This window comes from Betta splendens, chromosome 10 (assembly GCF_900634795.4).
Source record: "Betta splendens chromosome 10, fBetSpl5.4, whole genome shotgun sequence".
Taxonomy (NCBI): domain Eukaryota; kingdom Metazoa; phylum Chordata; class Actinopteri; order Anabantiformes; family Osphronemidae; genus Betta; species Betta splendens.
The window spans coordinates 18,873,897-18,892,104 of NC_040890.2; the positions used below are offsets into that span (position 1 = coordinate 18,873,897).

Sequence of the window (18,208 nt, forward strand, 5' to 3'; positions counted from 1 at the left end):
TTTCAAACAGCTGCTTTTCAGAAAACCCTCCACAAACTGGTGCAGTGTTTTCCTCCCTCGGTTCAAGCTGATGAGGCGTTCGTGGCCTCGTCTTCCTGCAATAAAACGTGATTGATGCACCACTGTCCTTCAGGTGCCCCCTGTCTGAGTGGTGATCCTGCCCATCAGAAGCAACACTGGACGCCCCATTTGTTTGCATGACAACTCTTTCTCTCTTTGCGGGTCCTTGATGCCAGAGCAACCTCTCTATCACACTTATGAAATGAATCAGATGAAGTTCAGTGATGCGAGGTTCTTCTGTTGTACTAATTAATGCCCATGGAGGATATTAGTGTCGTTCAAGTGGTGCTGAGTTTAAGGCACTAAAGGTTCAAAATCGCTCCTCAGGTTGTTTTTTTGCAGTGAGGCGTCAGAAGAACGAGGGATGAGCACAGAAATACCAGAGCAAATGTTAAAGTACAGTAGGTTGCTCTAATGGCTAAAGCCTAAAGCTGAAATTTAAGCTGCTTCTAAATTGAGATAAATTATTATTGCCCATCATATGTAGCACAAATGTAAAAATGCGTTTCTACAGCTAGTTTTGCATCTTTGCCGGGTAACAGCTCTCTGTTAGGTTTAAGTTGCCAATGACAGAAACACCAAGTTACACATATGTAAACTAATGCGTCAATAGCATGTTTTCAGGGAACATATTCACACCAGATATTTAATATGCATAAACCAGACCTACGCCTGCTGCAGCCCTGTCTAAAATGGAATTTATACGTGAAAACAATTAAGTAGTTAATGTAAGAACCTAATTCAACTTAAAAAAATGTTTAACGTATTTTTGAACTGTGTGTATTTCTATTGGACGTATTCTACCTATTTGCCCAATTAGAAAGGTGAAGGGGCGGGACATCACTGTAACCATGGTAACCTAGCAACCCTTGCAAGGGAAGAGCAATCAATGAGTACTGGGGAAGTTAGAAACGTTCGTGATTAATTACATTGGTTTCGTTGGTGAATGCAAAGCTTAAAATGGACCTGATGTAACTTCCAGAAGGTAAATATCTCGTTGTGCTCAACTTTTTAATTATACTCGGAAGGTCAGTGTTAAAATGAGATGCTAACCGCTATTAGCGGACTAGCGAAAAGTGATGCTAACTGCAGTTGCAGTGCATGGTGAGTGTCGCTGCTTCGTGTCGCTGACGTTTGTAAGTACCGAAATTCATTTATTTTGTTTGTTGCTTACAATTTAGTCTTTTAGGGGGGTTCTAAACAAGGGAGAACCGTCAGAACCAAGCAATTTTGTAGGATATAGTTCATAGTCTAACTTATTTGGAAGTTTATCAGACTCAAAATTTAATTGGCAATGCATTTGTAATTTGGCAATTCAATATGCTATGATCATTTAATGTGAAAATGCATTTTGAAAATACAATATTAAAAAGTGTCAATTCAATACCTAGTTTTATTAATTAAAAGTTCAACAAAAACCTAATCACTTTTTTCCGTGGTTTAGAGATGTCTTTATTTAAATGTGAAAGCAGACATTCATAATGCATTGCAAGATTTGTGAATATGCTTTAAAAGAGTGTCAGAATCCAAATTGGGTTCGAACTCCAACTCCAAGGCGGGCCTCCAGGTGAATACGTCCCCTGCTGCCCTTTAATCGATTGTCGGACTGATCACCGATGATGACGATGCAGAGTACAGAGGACTCACTCAGAACTTTGTGGACTGGTGCCAGCGGAACCACCTCCTGATCAATGTAGGGAAAACGAAGGAGATGGTGGTGGATTTCCGCAGACAGCAGCCTGCTGTCATCCCACCGATGCACATCCAGGGAAGAGACATTGAGAGAGTGGACTCTTACAAGTACCTGGGAGTGCATCTGAACAATAAACTGGACTGGACTCATAACACGGATGCACTGTACAGGAAGGGTCAGACAGACTCTACCTGCTGAGGAGACTGCGGTCTTTTGGAGTGAAGGGGCCACTCCTGAAGACCTTCTATGACTCTGTGGTGGCATCAGCCATCCTGTACGGTGTGGTCTGCTGGGGCAGCAGCATCACAGCGAGGGACAGGAAGAGACTGGACAGGATCATCAGAAAGTCCAGCTCTGTCCTGGGCTGCACTCTGGACACGGTGCAGGAGGTGGGTGAGAGAAGGGTCCTGGCTAAACTGACATCCATCATGGACCAGGTCTCTCACCCACTGGAGGACTCACTGTCTGCTCTGGAGAGCAGCTTCAGTAGCAGACTGATCCACCCTCGCTGTGTGAAGGAGAGATATCGTAGATCCTTCCTACCTGCTGCTGTCAGACTGTACAATCAGAACTGTTGACCACATCCCACCACAGTCACTCACCCACTGCATCAGTGGTTTATATAGCAACCTGCTCTGCACAATATTTGTGTAAATCTGTGAACAATCATGTATATTGTTACCGGTACAAATCTTATACCCATTACTGTGCAATAACCCTGCAATGACCTCATACTCACTCTAACTGTACTGTACTGCTTTGTACTGTGCCAACACAAACTGTTCTGTACCTGTATTCTTGCTCATCTGTACTGCTGTTGTGAGAGGTAATTTCCCCACTGCGGGACTATTAAAGGTTTTCTTATTCTTATTCTTATTCTTAATTGTTTAGATGGTTCAGTTGCATAAATGTGACCGTCTTTACCTACATGTGTTTAGACTTGCAGTGAAATGGTTTAAATAACTTAAGAAGTTGGCGGAGGGTGACTTTTATTAAGGAAGAAGGCCTCAGGGAGGCAACATGTATTTTAGGAGCCTTGGTACATTAATTTCCCATTTTCCTCTCAATCACATCTCCTGGCCTGTGTTTTGGAGCGAGCGCACTCCATAGGGAATCGATTAAATTATGCATGGGAACAAATTGATACGCTAAGGTGGTCCTTATCATTAATCCCCCCTCTTCATTACCCTGTTATGATTCCAATGAATAATTGAAAATGCAATATCTTCGCTGTCCCCCAAAATGTCTTTGAATTCATTGTTCGGCCTTTCATTCGTCATGGGCAGGATGTCATGGTGAATCGGGGGGTAGGGGTGGGGGGAGTCAGGCTTTACGACTCCACAGTTTTGCTTTTATCTGTCTCATTAGACAATCTTTCAACTCTTAGTTTTCAATTGTGACTGTAGTCGAGGCACTGATCAGATGATTTTGATTCAAACAATTCCAAATGATGTTTTCTGGTCTTTTTATATTTGCTTGCTTCAATAAGACAGTTTTGTCAACTACCAAATCAGGTTGGAACTTTGTAGATGCTTTTTGCATAATGCTCATACAGTACATTAAGTAAGCCAGTCGATAAAAAACAATCAAGGCTACTAGATTTAAACTTAATAAACTTAAATTTATAATAATGCCGGGTAATGACAGGGAACCCAAAACACACTCAAGATCACATATGTTATCCTTGCTTTAGTATGACTGGAAGCCTTTGACAGTTTCCCCTCCTGCTTTTCCACATAGCCTTTTTTCTGCCTTAAGAATTAGCTTTTCACTTTCTCTGTAAAAAATAATGCTGCTTCTCGGGTCTTAGGTCCACTTAGACACACACACATAATGTCATCACACTACAAATGATTAAAGCAAATATTGTACTGCAAAAAGATAACACAGGCTACACGAGGCAGATGTACTGTAGGGGCCAATTCATGAAAGTGGGGTCGTGGGCGGTGCTCAACCAGAAAGTCACAATGCTGCACTGCAACAATCCATCATTTTCTGTTTCCATACGTCTATGGATCCATCTTCTGCAATACTCCACACACTGGATACTGGCGTACTCTGTTGGATAACATGGTCATGTGGCATTCATCATGTTATTGCTGGAATTAAATGTATGGGATGGTTTTCCTTATGGACATCCCCACACGTGTCTTTTCAGCCACTCCAGTGTTCTAGTAAATAATTCACTGAGACTCCTTCCAGCAGGAGCTTGAGAATAAGTAGGCCAGCATGTCTGGCGGCCTGGTGAAAGACCTCCTCCTGCTTGCTGCTGGTGATTCTCTAGCATGAGATATTTACCATCCTTCTTTCAGCTCTACAGTTGTGGCTTTGATGCCAGGTCTGCTTAGTGCTTTGATCTCACAAGCCGGCTCAGTTCAGATGGCAAACTGAAGTGAATGGTAAAAGAAAAATCCCCATCTACTCGATCACAGACTGGATGCTAGTCTAGCATTCCCAGATGCAAAGCTCCCCTCAGCCTGTCTCATTGTAGGACAGAAATATCATGCAATTATAATTTCCTTCAAATAAGGCAAATATCTTTTTCCTGAATATGCATTTATTGTGTACAGCCATTGTTGTGTGTAACAAGTAGGAAAGTCATATAGAGATGCACATTATTGTCTTAAAAGCATACAGTGCCCACTAAAGCAATTATGCAGCCACCCTAATAACATTATTTAGCCTCTGTGACGCTCATCAAGAACTCTTCAGGTGATGGTGTGTGGAAGATTTCCATGGCAACTAACAACCATATTGATTTATCCAATGTTGGCTTTATTTGCTGATATAAAGATGCCATTTAGACTGATGACATTATGACTCATGGTGCCACTTGGATTTTAAACAGTCTCTTGCGGGATCAATGAAGTTTTTATTAAATGTTAGAATAAAATGTCAGTCTTACTGTAAAAGCAACTGGATCTAGTCTGATTGGAAATGAGTACATCATCTTGAATACACTCCAGATGCTTCATCTGATGTCCTTCCTAAGACTGGCTCATTTAGAGTGAAGCCCTGCCTGACGTCTAGCAGCGTCGCCTGATCCTGAAAGAGTGCAGTCATTTTGTCTACTTAGATAAATTTGGCAGTTTCCTCCTTGTCTTGCAAGAAAATAATTCTTCAGTCAACATAAGAAAAGATGACAAGATAAAAAAAAGATACTTGGCATCTGTCACGTGTCATCAGGGAGGAGAATTAGACATCTTAAGGGTCCGTGATAGAAAATTAATGAGATCTTCTCCGTATGGCGTTACAGTTTTGTCACAGCTAGACTCTCAGTGGTTTAGTGTCTTCACTGGGGATCTCTCACTATGAATCCTGTTATTTGTGCGTTCAAGGCTAACTGCGATACACCACAGGACTGCAGCTAGCCATATGCTTCGGTTAGCTGAAGGGAAGTCAGGTAATGGGGAATGAAACAGAATACTGCAGGTAGGTAATCCAGGACTATTCAACATGGTGGCTCCTCATCCTACTAGTATACGATGGCCTTGAAACTGCAGTACCAGGGGACAAGTACATGTGCACTCTCACATCAATGTTTCAAGATCTGTTCACTCCACTGATCCCCAAAGAGGTCAGCTCTCTGCTGGCTGTTTGCTTCAGGCCATCAGCAGACACACTGGATTTAAATCCAAAGCTGGTTTAAAGCAACAATTTGTTCATATGGAAAAGAGGAAAATAGTTGCTTTTGTAATGAGATATCAAAAATAATTGAACAAACCTCACATCAGCTGGAGGGGACGGGCGTTTCTCTACTTTGTGATTTTATCAGCAGATCCTCTTGAGAGCCCCTTTTCTGTCAGCATTTGCATGTCAACGTTAAAATGTAGACAAATGTAAGAAAAAGTCAGTTTAAACAGGTAGAGCTGGAATGAAAAGTGTTAGGATGGAGTTTGCTAGTTAATCAATGGTTATGAGCCTGAGCAAGAAATGGTGTGTTAATACTTGTCAAAGTTTTTACTGAGAATAATACATTAAATCTATGAATATGCAACATGTTTTGGTAAAACTAAAAGCCCCAGAACCATAACTAAACAAATAAGTTAACCTAAAAGGCAAATCAATGAATATTTATTTATTTATGAGAAAATGCTGTTTGACACTGTAAGGACATTATAAAGGATAGATTTCACGACCCCTGCAGCATTAAATTACACATAATTGTTAAACACTTGATTATAATCAAGATAATTATGAATAAACTGAATATTTATAAGGTCTAAGAATAGGTCAGTGGGAATATATATTGGTGTTGAGCAAATGAGATTGAAATGAGCTGCTAATTAAATATCTAAGAGAAGTGTCTCTGCGAGAGGGAACAGAGCCTCAGGACTCCCACACTTCTTTTATTCCTCATTAGTTTACGCATATAGAAATTGTGCAGTAGGCTACCATGTCCTGATGCTAAACAAAGCAAGATAAAAAACTATTTTGGCTGCTCCCTCAAGTTTAGAATCATCACAGCACATCTTTCATTTGTCATACCGGCCTTTCCATGTAATTCCATAATAGCCACAGCAAAAAGAGGTTGAATAATTCTAATTTTTTCGTTGTTTGGATCATTATTATTTCTAGTAAAATCCTGGACATGTGCATGCAGATCCTGGCAAAGCTCTCCTGTGACCCTGCAACAGCACAATCAATCAATAGCAAGTCTAGACGTGATGAACAGCAGCCCTCAAGTAACAGTGGTTTGAATTAGTTTCGTGAAGAGGCTGGTTGAACTGGGTGCTGGGGACAAACAGAGATGGGTCCCCTCGAGGTTCAACTGAACTTTCAGAGAAATCCAATGAAAACAGCCACTAAGGAGACAACAACAGGGCATCTTTTGTCTAGCGCTGCTTCTGTAAGAGGGAAAAATGAAAGTATGTTTTCTACACAACACCATCTTTTTCTTAAGACAGCAGCAAAGGAAGGATCAGGCCAGTATAACATCCATGATGACACCTCAGACTGCTCTCTATTGTGAGACTAAACCCGAGACAACCTTCAATGCAGATGTTTTGTACCTCGTGTGGACTCTGCTGTGTTTCAAAAGTAGACTATTGTGTTTCACTAAAATGAAACGGCAGCTGCTGAAATGCTTCCGTCATGTTCGTTAGCTTGGTTTCAGACGTGCTCAAACAGAGTAGGCTTGCTCCCCGTACATTTGTAGTGTTCGGCTGCAGGGTTTTCGTATAATTTCACCACGGAGCAGGTAAAGTAAGTGAGCTCAGTGCAAACTGTGTCTGAAATTGAGAGATCTAGTGAGATGCGTCTGCTGTGGCAGACGGCTTACTGGGGGATATGGCATGGGAATGCAGAAGTTAGCTATGGTTTGTCCCTGCTGATAATTAGCAATTCTGCCTTTGAGGTTGTGTTATTTTTTGGCGTGTACGTAGCAAAGTGTTACTGTTCCCTTAATCCAAAGCCGTTACTTACCTTCCTGTACTGTTCCCATTCCCTAAAGCTGACAATTTTAGCAAATGGAGCATCACTTTTGCTTCTCATAACCCACACATGCTCTGCTCACGTTCACTTCATAATTTCTGCCTCAACCTCTCAGTTTCTATTTTTAGGTCCAATTTGAACTGTGAGAATCTCAGTTGTTACACTTTCTGCTGAGAAAATTGCATTTGTCTCCGGTGCAGTAACTGTAATTTTCTCATGCAGTTTCCGACTTGCTGGTTTTTATAATGAACACTCCTCTGCTCATACATGATCATACATGATTAATGAAAGAGCATGTTGCTTCTGTATCTGTGTTGCTTTTAATAATTGAAAATGTGCAGTTTTTTGTGGGCTGCACTGGGTCATGAGGCACAAACTCAAGATGTGCTGGTACTGTAGTTTCAGTCACTCTGTGAACAGTGGCTGTTGGAGACCGAACGCTCATTATCTTCATTTCATCTCGCTTTCATTTCTGGGTCAGAAAATCCACCTCAATTCCCAGAAAATCCTCATGAATCAGTTTCAACCTTTGTCACTTGATTCTTGCCCGATCTAAACATCCATGTGGTGTTACAGATAAGGACTGTGCCAAAGAAGCATCAACAAAAAAGGAAAGCCTGCTGTGCCATTTTCATCTCCAACTGAAAACATAGTGTTGACTAATTATTCACAGATTGCCCCAGTTTATAATGAAACGTGTGTTCATACTTCATACTACTAAGTAGTAGAAAAAGTTAGGTAGCTTCAAATTCAGTTCATAAAAATGTCTTTACGTTGTGATGTTTGTTTTTACTGGATGTTGAGCTTCTAGGAAAAAAATATTATTTCTCCTGGCCGTGGACGGATCATTAACACTAAGCTGCTTCAGTAGATGCAAATGAAATATTGTTTTTCAGTTTGGTTAATAATTTTAAACAGATCTCTGGTTTAAAGTTATTGGGAATCATTTAAGGCATATTTATGGATGTTTTAAATAATGATGCGTTCAAGGATCTTAAATTGGATGACCTGTTCTTTAATCCACTGCTGTTGTTTAGATAAAAACCAACATTTCATTTTCAAAGCTGCCAATTAGCTGGAGGCAGCACGGCCCCTTCTTCCCACTTCATGACTGTGGAACAAATTTGTGTCCTAAATGAAATTTGAGACAATTAGACTGCCTTGCTATATATAATTCCTTTTTGTGGATGGATCAAACGGCCGCATCTCAAGGCTGAACAAGAGCAAATGTAGGCGGACTACAAGATGCGACAAGGCAGCTTGGACTGAGGAGCCCCAGATGTTTCATTAAAGAGTGTGATAATAAGATTTTGAACCCAGCACAGACTGTACCTCGCACTTGCATTTCCCTTCTTGCCTTTACTCCACTATACTCCATGCCTCCAAGCTTGGTAGCCAAGAGACAGTGTCATTTTTTTACAGCACTCTGTTATTGCTGCTTCAGAGTCAAAATTCACATGTCAGGCTCAGAGCATTACCCTCTCTTATCAAATATCTGTAGATGACTGGCAGTTCAATTTTGCAGCTCAGCAGAGCTTAATTCAAAGGAGCACTGTCTGGCTGCAGGTTCAGCGCAGTAAAAAGAGCTGTAATATTTAGTGCATTGTGCTTCAGCGTAATAAGAGCAGCACGCTGGGGAAGAGGCACCTAAACCAAGCCTGTCCTGCCAAGTGGCAAATGGGCCCATTTATGAACCATCATTTAGAGAAGCAGCACAAACATGAAGGTGAGAGAAACAGTGGTAAAAGTAGGAGTGAAGCACTTAGGACTGTGGTTTGTGGTTTGTTTTGGATGAATCGAGGGAACAGCCATGGTATACGGTGTGGAGCCCATAGAGTACTGGGTGATAAATGGTCAGATTTAGTTTGCTTTAGTGTCTCTTCTGATGTTTTTAATAAACCTCATAGACCCAACTCTTCTTATTCCACTCACATCTTTTGCTTTAACCAATCTATAATTTCTCTGTCCAATCAATGCTCACCGTCTCTGGTTTCCATGAGAACCAGCGGCCTCCTGCCTCCTGGTTGTCTGCTACTAGGTTGTTTGTCACCTCTTCTCTTTAAAATATCTATACCTTTTCCCGTCTTTACCTGTAGAATTATTGGCAGTTGTTTCATCTATAATCACTTAAATGGAATCAATAAGTTCATCAGTGCTTTTTTACATTTCTTTCTGTTTCACAATTTGCAAATGAGATTAGGAACAAATTTGAAGCCCAACACATCCTACTGTAGATGCTTTAGAGCAAAAGTCAAAGCAATGCAATTCAGCTGTGTCTCTAGTTCAGAGCAGATTACAGTACTCATTGACTTGGAATAAGGCTTAAATGAATTGGGTTTAGGGTTTACTTAGGTTTAAGTCTCTTTTATGACAGGGTCCATTCCTGAGCGTCTACTGAGTGGCCAAAGAATAGAGCTGCTGCTGCAAAATCTTCTTTTTGATTTTACCTTAAGACACAAAGACACAAACCAATAAAAACACAGTGATGCAATTAGGATGACACAGTTCCAACATTATTACATTTGCCAGATGCTCTGAAATAAATTGCTTAAAACAAACAACATTTCTGAGCCACATTAGCTGAATGTGCAGCACAGCTGTTTTCACAATGAGAGCACTGATTGATGAAATGTAAGATGATGTCTCGTTTGCAGACAGCAGCAGCCGCAGCAGAACAGTATGGGAGTGCCAGGCTCCCAGAAGGAAGCGTTATTAAAGCACAGCAGTATTTATAGACAGAGCAAAACATCCTGTTTACTCCCCTGAAATCCTTAAGGAGGAACATGCAGTATTCATACTCCCAGTCTGCTTCTTCTATTTATGAAAGCAGGACGTTATGTATAATGCAGACTTCTGCGCAGGCAGTTTAGAGGTTGCATGGCAAAGACTTAACACCATTATATGCCAGCTAGGTCTTCAGACTCATGGGACATGTTCACTAATTGAGGTCAGGAGCACTCTTTTAACCAAACTTTTAAAAATCCCTTTCAGCCTATTTGTTCTCTCCTTTGAACACAGTGAAATTGAGAAGTGCCCCTTGGAGTCTTGTGCTAAAATTAAAAGCTTTACTATACCTCACACCTCTCGTCACCAAGGTGGATGGAAAAGCAGCTCCCACGTCTGTCGCTGATAGGGGCGGACTACTTTATTCATTAAATGGACCTATTATGGCTTCGTCTGAACTGCCGTGGCTTCTGTGATCTCATGTCAATGGACTTGTCAATCAAAGTTTCCTGGTATGTAGTAGTACCCATCAAGGTTCCCTCAATTTGGAGCTGAATGCTGGAGATGGGGACTTTCCTTCCATGGTGAGAGCCAAATAGAAGTCTGATAGATGTGAAGAGTTGCATTAACCTCTCCAGCATCTATTTGCATATAATCATACGATGCAGCACAGAAGAGGATCTGTCTGCATATCTTTTTGAAACATATGGTGTCTGTGGAGAGGATGTGATGAGCAAACAAACAACGCTTTGTCAGGGTAGTTGCTTTTCTGTGCAGTAGACGTGCAAAATGGAAATTCAGCAAGTGCTGGTCATGCACTGTTGGTCACACTGTACATTTCCATTTCCAGCTGAGAACCTCTTGTGTTTAACATTGCTAATGCACACCCTTAAGATACTCCTCATGCTGGAGACCGTTTTTATTTTCCTTGAGCACAATTTCTGGTCCAGAGACTCCAGACAGATGTTTGACATCTAGACTGAGCACAGTATTTTGATGGTATGGTTTCAGGCTAGTCTCTGTGTAACTATGGATATTTCTGAAGGAAAGCAACCTTATCCTTTTACAGCTTCCAGTTCCCTTGTGTAAACCCTGACTGGTGACCAGTGGAGAACAGTTAATTGACATTGACTGCAGCATGTCTGTAGGATGCCTTTGGAGCCATTGCTGCTTTGCAACAAGCAGCTCAGTCTGAAAAGGTTACCTCAATGTATGAATACTAATGGAACTGATTGACTCCTCGATTTTCTGCAGGGGGATTTTTATAGTAGGCTGAGTCAAGGCGCATGCATCGGCTCTACATTTTGAAGTGGTGTAGTGCTTACAGAAATCTTCAGAGACTCTAAGGTTCAGACAACGCTCAGGGCCATTATGGAAATGCACTCTGGAAATCAGTATGAGAATATACAGTAATGACACAAAAGCAGTCAGAGGAAGAAGACATATAATACCTAATGGCGCCTCTGTTTGACAAAGGTGTAATAAAGGTTAACATATTGATTTTTCTTGATCAAAATAATCATTGTAATTGTAAGTTGTGTTGAGCTCATGGCATTTTTTTACATATTTCGTTATGGCACTCGGCTGTAGCTGTGGATGAGAAGGTAAAGCAGTCGATTTAGGAGTCATGGTAAAAATCATTATTTAGAATGTGGCTACACACTGTTGGCTAAATGGTTTGACTTCTTGCTGGCCAGTGAGACTAGAGGCCATGGACTATGTTGATAAAAATGTGATACGGCACAAAACGTTTGTGGTGTTTGTGTACAGCGTAATCCTCAGATCAAAAAAGCTCAACAAGAATTAATTGTGCAAACAAAGACTTTACCCTCACGTGATTTTACATACACTTGCTCCTTGGTCTATGATGAGCAGCATCTGCTTGCATGCATAAAAGACTCCACAATAATAATAAACAAACCGCATCAAAGTAATAATGGGGATACATTATACGTGATAAGGAACTGGCAGAGGATAATTCGACCTGTTGCGACAGTAAGAAGTTTTCTTTCCTTCTGCCAAAACCACGTTTGCTTTCTGAAGCATGGCAGGTTACAACCAAGATGCCTGACACAATGAACACGCGCATTTATGCAGCAACGGAAGCTTTTGAGAAACTGGTGTTCAATTATTTATTATTCTTTAAAACCACAAGTGGCTTTTTATTTAAAAATTTACAACAGCCAAACTTCCAAAATCAATTTCACCGATGTTCAGTGAGTGGAGAGCAAATACTGTGAGTGACTGTACAGTTTGTTCTGTATCCTGAAAAGTGAAGCCAACAACCTTAGCAGGAAGATCATTTACGCCAGCACTGGCAAGTGATGTCAAAACGTCAGCATTAAATTCAGCTAATGCCATTTTTATGCTGCGATGACACCCAACCCCGCCGTCGCCCTCCCCAACCCGAGGTTGGTGTTAGCTTGTTATCCTCTCACTGATGTAGTTTGAGTTTAAAGGTTTGCAGATACACTTCTAACAGATGTGATAAACCTGCGTTTTGCACTTTGATGTTCCCATGACATGAGCAAAAGTCAGACGTCTCCTCCAGAAAAACCCTCCATTCCCGATTTGAACGACACAGCGCATTCTGTTCACAGCCCTTTACGCTTTTATTGAATAGATGCTAAAATTCCTTCTCAGAAAAAATGAAATGTAAAGAAAATGCACAACAGCCATCTTGAGATGAAAGACAGAAACAGTAACATGTGATATACATTTAAGGTCTCTGCCATGCAATGAGGTATGACTGCAGGTCACGTCTCAGCTTCACATAAGCTGTCTTCCAAAATCTATTTCCAAATCTATTTTTCATTTTTTATCTTACTTTACACACAGACGGAGCAGTAGTCTGCCTGCCGCAGACCCGTTTGAACGCAGAAACACAAGACGATGAAAATTATATGAAATCACTTTATTCTCAGTGTGCAGTGATTCCATTTTTGCAGAAAAGTTACAGACTGAAATATCTGTCTATAATGGCATGCAGTGAAGTTAACAGGTGGAGCTTTTAAACACAGAGGACACAAAACGATTATATCAACAATCTTGCCTACATCGCACACCATAAGCATGCATAAGTTTTGTCAACAAATAGGGAGATAGGTAGGTAGAGAGATAAAGGGGGAGAGAAGATTTGGCAGTACAAATAAATGCACCAAATAAACATGTTTTTTAAATACTAACCACCAGAGGACAGAAACAGGACCAGTTACAGACGAGAAAGCAAACCAAACTACTGCACCAGAGTAAGCATCTTCTCAACACGTACATAACAGAGAGAGACAGAAACATCAGACAGTTACATTCAAGTCACATCCAAGGAGTATTTTTTTTAAAGTGGCATATTTTTCAGGCAGTATTTATCATATTAATGGCTGGATGAGCGGCACAAGTGACTTCAGAGCAAAGTAACAGCATCGAGTGGACGACAGAATATTGATTACGCATGACTTGGGCAGTTTGTTTGGGCAGTGGTCTATAAGCCATTTGGCGCGCAATCAGTTAGCATTTACAAGATGATGATGAATGGTTTTCATGATGTGGTTAGTGGAGGACCTGATATCAGAGCACTCGGGAGACAATGAAGGACTTGCACACACGGAAATCTCATTAACACGTTTGCTGCTGGGAAAAGTCCTACACGGGCAGTAATCAGAGCTTTCTGTAATATCTGTGGGCCAAACGAGAGATTGGTCATTTTTAAATGAACGTAGAAACAGTCGTACTAAGAAAGAAACAATTAATTTGTTTTAGCAGAGAAGGCTAGTCATGGTTTAAACTTCTGATGAAACATAAAGCTAGAATACCTGAGAATTTGAAAATAATTACAATATGTAACTAAATATGAATTAAACCTGTTGTCTATGTCTACTACTGACAGCACTAGTCTTTGGTTTAAGTGGACAACTGCTCTGATATAATAATGTGTCGCTGACGCTTGGTTACATCACTCGAATGCTCGCTTTCTGCTAACACAGTTTGGGAAGAGGCTAGTTTACAATTACAATAAAATCACAGGAAGGTCAACAAATGTGGTTCACAGATGATCTCACCACACGGCGAGTGTGTATGTGTAATATATGCATTGTGATCACAGAGCTCACAAAGTGCTAACCTACTGTAAGCTACGTTTTCTTATCTACTCCACAGGAATGAAGAAGTTTAGAGTTTATGTTTAGCTGGTTCAAAAAACACAGCGTCAATGTGGCAAAAAGCTGCTTCAGAAAACTACTGCTACTGTGCCAAGGATCACAAAAGATTTTCTAGTAAACTCTCACTGCTAATAGCACATTTACGTTTTCTGCTAAACTTAATGACGGAATATTTTCTGTACATGGCAGCTAAATGAACACTCTCAAATCACTTGGACATAAATGTTTTTGTATATTCACTCTAAAATCTATGTTTAGGCTGCACTACCATCAGATTGAAGCTCATAGGCTAACAAGGCATTGACTAAGGCCTACTGTAAATATCCAAGAATGTGAGATACCAGAAACGCGTCTGGTGGAATGTAAGAAATATCTGGAATGTTTTAACAAGACACTGAGGGATGAAGGACAAGATACAAAACAAGGCGTAAGGAGAACGTTGGCTAGTTCTGTATCTGTTTGTGCCATTACATTTCCCTAAAAGACAAACTGGACTCTAGAGCATCCGTAAACATGTTCTGTAATTTTCATGAAGGCCAGAGGCCCTCAGTTTTCTGCATGTGTCATCATTGAATGAACATTATGAGTTATCGCCATCCAAGTACTTGTACATTGGACACAAGTACATTTAATCCCTTAAACATCATCAGGATCTCTAGCAGCTATAGAACTTATGGCAGAATTAAATATCACATGTCAGTCGCAATATTGTGTAAAGAGCAACATGTCCACATGGGTGTGTCAGGATGCATGAGTGGGACGACAAAACTCCAGACTTTCAAATGGGACCGTTTGGTTTCTAATTGGAACACAACTCATACTGTGATACATGACCTAATGGTACTTTACAAATAGTCCCACTTTTCCCCTTTTCTTTTTTTTACCAAATGTATCTGACTTTACTATGGAGACACACTTGTGCCCTAAACATTGACTAACACATTAAGGAGTAGATTTAAACACACAATAATGAAGATCGTCTGTTATTGCTGATTTGGGACTTTACTCCCATCAGTTAAACCAATGGACAGAAGACAACTTCATTTCAAACAATATATTGCACTATTGTCACTGTCTGTTCACATATAGTGTGTTCACAACATTGTTGTCTTTGTGAAATTTCTCTTTTTTTTTTTTTACAAAAACTGATGAAAACTTTGAATCAAAATTAAGAAGCCTGATGAAATTCTAGTCCTTTTATATTAGAGCAACACATAAACGTGAGCGTTGAAACCATAAACATGTAGAACTCAGAATAACTGTTTTGAGACTTTATGTATGGAGAAGATTTGTAGTTTTCTCCATGGAAGAACAATTCAGGCATAAAGTCCATTATCGTGGGTGTCAATTAAATGAAAATGAAAAACCAGTTATTGCCTCAAATGTCAGCGTGTTTCACACATTATAATAGATAAAGGTGTGTGTACTTCACTTCACAAACGTTTTACTGCATGCTTAAAAAACAAACACAAAACTAATTTCAAATGAAAAATTACATCCTCTTGTGAGTGAGAACATGAGGGAGAGTTTATGGTGTGAATCCTCACAATGAAGAACCAATACAAATTAAAAGTATCCATACACACCGAATGTATCATATATTAGCAAGAACAAAACTCAATAAAATTCAATCGGTTTGGATAATTTTCTAAAAGTTAAAAATATGGCTTATACTCTTCGTCGTCTTTATTATATGTCATATTTCACTCATATAGTTCTCTTTTTATAACACCAGGCTATTTACAAACAAAAAGGATGGCTGACGGATGTTCTGGTTTTTGTCTAAGCTCTGGACATTTTGAAAACATGGCATCAGTTTGCCTTGAAGTAAAGGCTCAGAATCTCTGTGCAGGTGTACCATATGTTTTAGACTTGATCAAAGATCCTCTGCTTCCAGTATAACATGTATGGCTCACCATCAGAGATCCAAAGGCTAAACTCAAGGGTGGAATCGTGGCATGTTGCTCATTTTCCAGGTTGCTTAGATGCTGGCCTCAAAGGGGGGGGGGGGGGGGGGGGGGGTGAGGAACAGTGTGACTGCAGGGTGGTACAGCATTGGTTAGATGAAGGTTGTAAGAATTATACTGAACTCACAACGCTGTTACTTTTTATTGAACATATCCATGAGCGGGGCCGGGATAAATTTCATGACTGTATCTACGATGCTCTCCTCTTCCTCCTCATCGCCGCAGCCAGTAGGAACAGCCTTCTTGGGACGAGTGAGGCTGCCCTCGGAGGCCTGCTCCATAGCAGCCGCTGCCTCGGCTTCCTTCTCTTCCTTCTTCTTGATGCCATACTACACCAGAAAGACACATAGTGCTTTGTAAAAATGTTGAGCCTGAGATGGAAGATTTCCTCTCTCTTTCATGATTTATTTGTTATTTTAATAAAAAGTACAAGCAGCAGTGTTTGAATGTGGCGTCATCCTCTCCTCACTCCTTTATTCATTTGATGCATTGGAGGTAAATTGGAGGAAGATGATTAGCACTCGACCAAAGCGATTCAGATTTCCATTTGCATAAAGCCCTTTTGGCTGCTCCCACCCAAAGTAAAGCATGGTTAAAAATTATATGTAGATGTGGAGCTGAACAGAAATTTAGGTTTTTAAGAGCTTTAACTTCTCCTGGCTATAATCTGACCATCCTCTGTATTTCATGTAACAATTAAAGGCCCAGGCACTCAGTGGGTAAGCTGGACAATGCTAACAATTAGCTTATAAAGCCTACACCTCGACAGGCTGGTATTACTTTAATAAGAAGCCTGAAACTGCAGTTGAACAAGAACGAGTAAATGAGTTGCTCCAGAAACTTGGCTCAAAAGAATCTCGTTATGTGAAAGATATTATGGAAAACTTTGATACAGTAAGTAATGTATTGTCACAGTCAGGATCAGTCGCAGGAGACTGACATGGTCTGAAATAACAATATCCAAAGTCAAAGGCGCAAATATTTTAACTAAAAACACATCATGGACACATTAAAGCAATTTAGCACTGATATTGCACATGCTTTTTAACCTAAAGTAGACCTGAAGCTTATGAATCTAAATTCAAACTTATTTTGAATTGGAGCCATTGTTTCTCTTGGATTTCTGTACAGTTGCTCACAGAATATTAGGTAACACCACAAATGTGGTTCTAGTTTAAGCAAAATCGATAGAGTGGACTACGAGGGTTGGAGAGCACATGAAGGTCAACAGGCTGAATGATAGTGGATGTTGAGGCAGAGATGCAGAAAATGAGCTGAAGTCCTCTGTGACCTCTTTGCTGCTCTCCCAGGCAGACATTAATGTGATACTGCAGCAATAAATATCTTAAAGGAGTACCACTGGTATCCATTTCCATGTGCCCGAGCTAGATGGAGCAACAGGGTAGTACGTACAGAGAAGTCAAACATAACCTAGATTTGTCTGCTGGTTTGGGCTGCTTTTGCTTTTCTGTTACTCTGCTGTATTTGCTTTATTTTGATCAACATTGGATTTGAAGGATTTCTCTTGCAGCCAATAAAACCTTTTATTCTTGTCCTACTTCACTTTCCTCATCCATCCTTTCAACATGCTACATTCTAATCCTAATCCCTTGAATAGGTTTTTTTCCTTCAAACAAGGCGTCAGGTATGAATTCTGAACACATTATTGTACAGAAATCATATTCTTGCAACATGTAGGTCAGAGTGGGTCTGCAATCGATCAGAAAGGAGCAGTGGGAGGTAAAACCGCTGCTTAAAGGTGAAGCTGAGCAAGAGCTGTAGGTCGGTGAGGCAGATTCATGCATCATTTGTTTGTCATTTAGGGCCATAAGTCCTATAGTTTACACTGGCTTCAATGGTTTGAAATAATATTACTGCAAATATACATATTAATTCTGAAGCTATCACATTTGGTATGTGACAGCTTTGGAAGTTCATCAAGTTGCTTTTAGGTGTTTAAGAGGGAGCTTATAAAAGAGACGTGCTGTGGGCCAGACTGTGTCAAGAAGAGAGAGGCTAAGCTTTCTGACAGAGTCCATCTGTTTTTAACCCCCCAAAATGCATCAACCAGCTGTGGGGTTCGTCACGAAGTGTCCAATACTACATTTTATCATCAAAGTAAGTGAATTTTCGATGGTGCATAAAGGGAGCATCCAAGAAACAGCAGCTGATGTAGT

The 18,208-nt window shown here is 40.4% G+C and overlaps 1 protein-coding gene and 1 long non-coding RNA gene across 3 annotated transcripts in view; one reads left to right on the forward strand and one right to left on the reverse strand.

Annotated features, from left to right (window-relative positions):
- The first annotated feature begins 828 nt into the window (after positions 1 to 828).
- Positions 829 to 18,208, forward strand: part of LOC114864684 (uncharacterized) — a 54,162-nt gene continuing 36,782 nt past the window's right edge. For both annotated transcript variants that reach the window (XR_003787385.3, XR_008696013.1), the window contains exon 1: positions 829 to 1,045. This is a non-coding gene — a long non-coding RNA (uncharacterized LOC114864684). The remainder of the gene's footprint in view (positions 1,046 to 18,208) is intronic.
- The window catches only part of LOC114864677 (complexin-2-like), a 32,040-nt gene continuing 26,641 nt past the window's right edge, over positions 12,810 to 18,208 (reverse strand). The window contains exon 3 of the mRNA XM_029165601.3: positions 12,810 to 16,360. Within this exon, the coding sequence (XP_029021434.1) occupies positions 16,166 to 16,360 (195 nt within the window). The 3' untranslated portion in view covers positions 12,810 to 16,165. The remainder of the gene's footprint in view (positions 16,361 to 18,208) is intronic.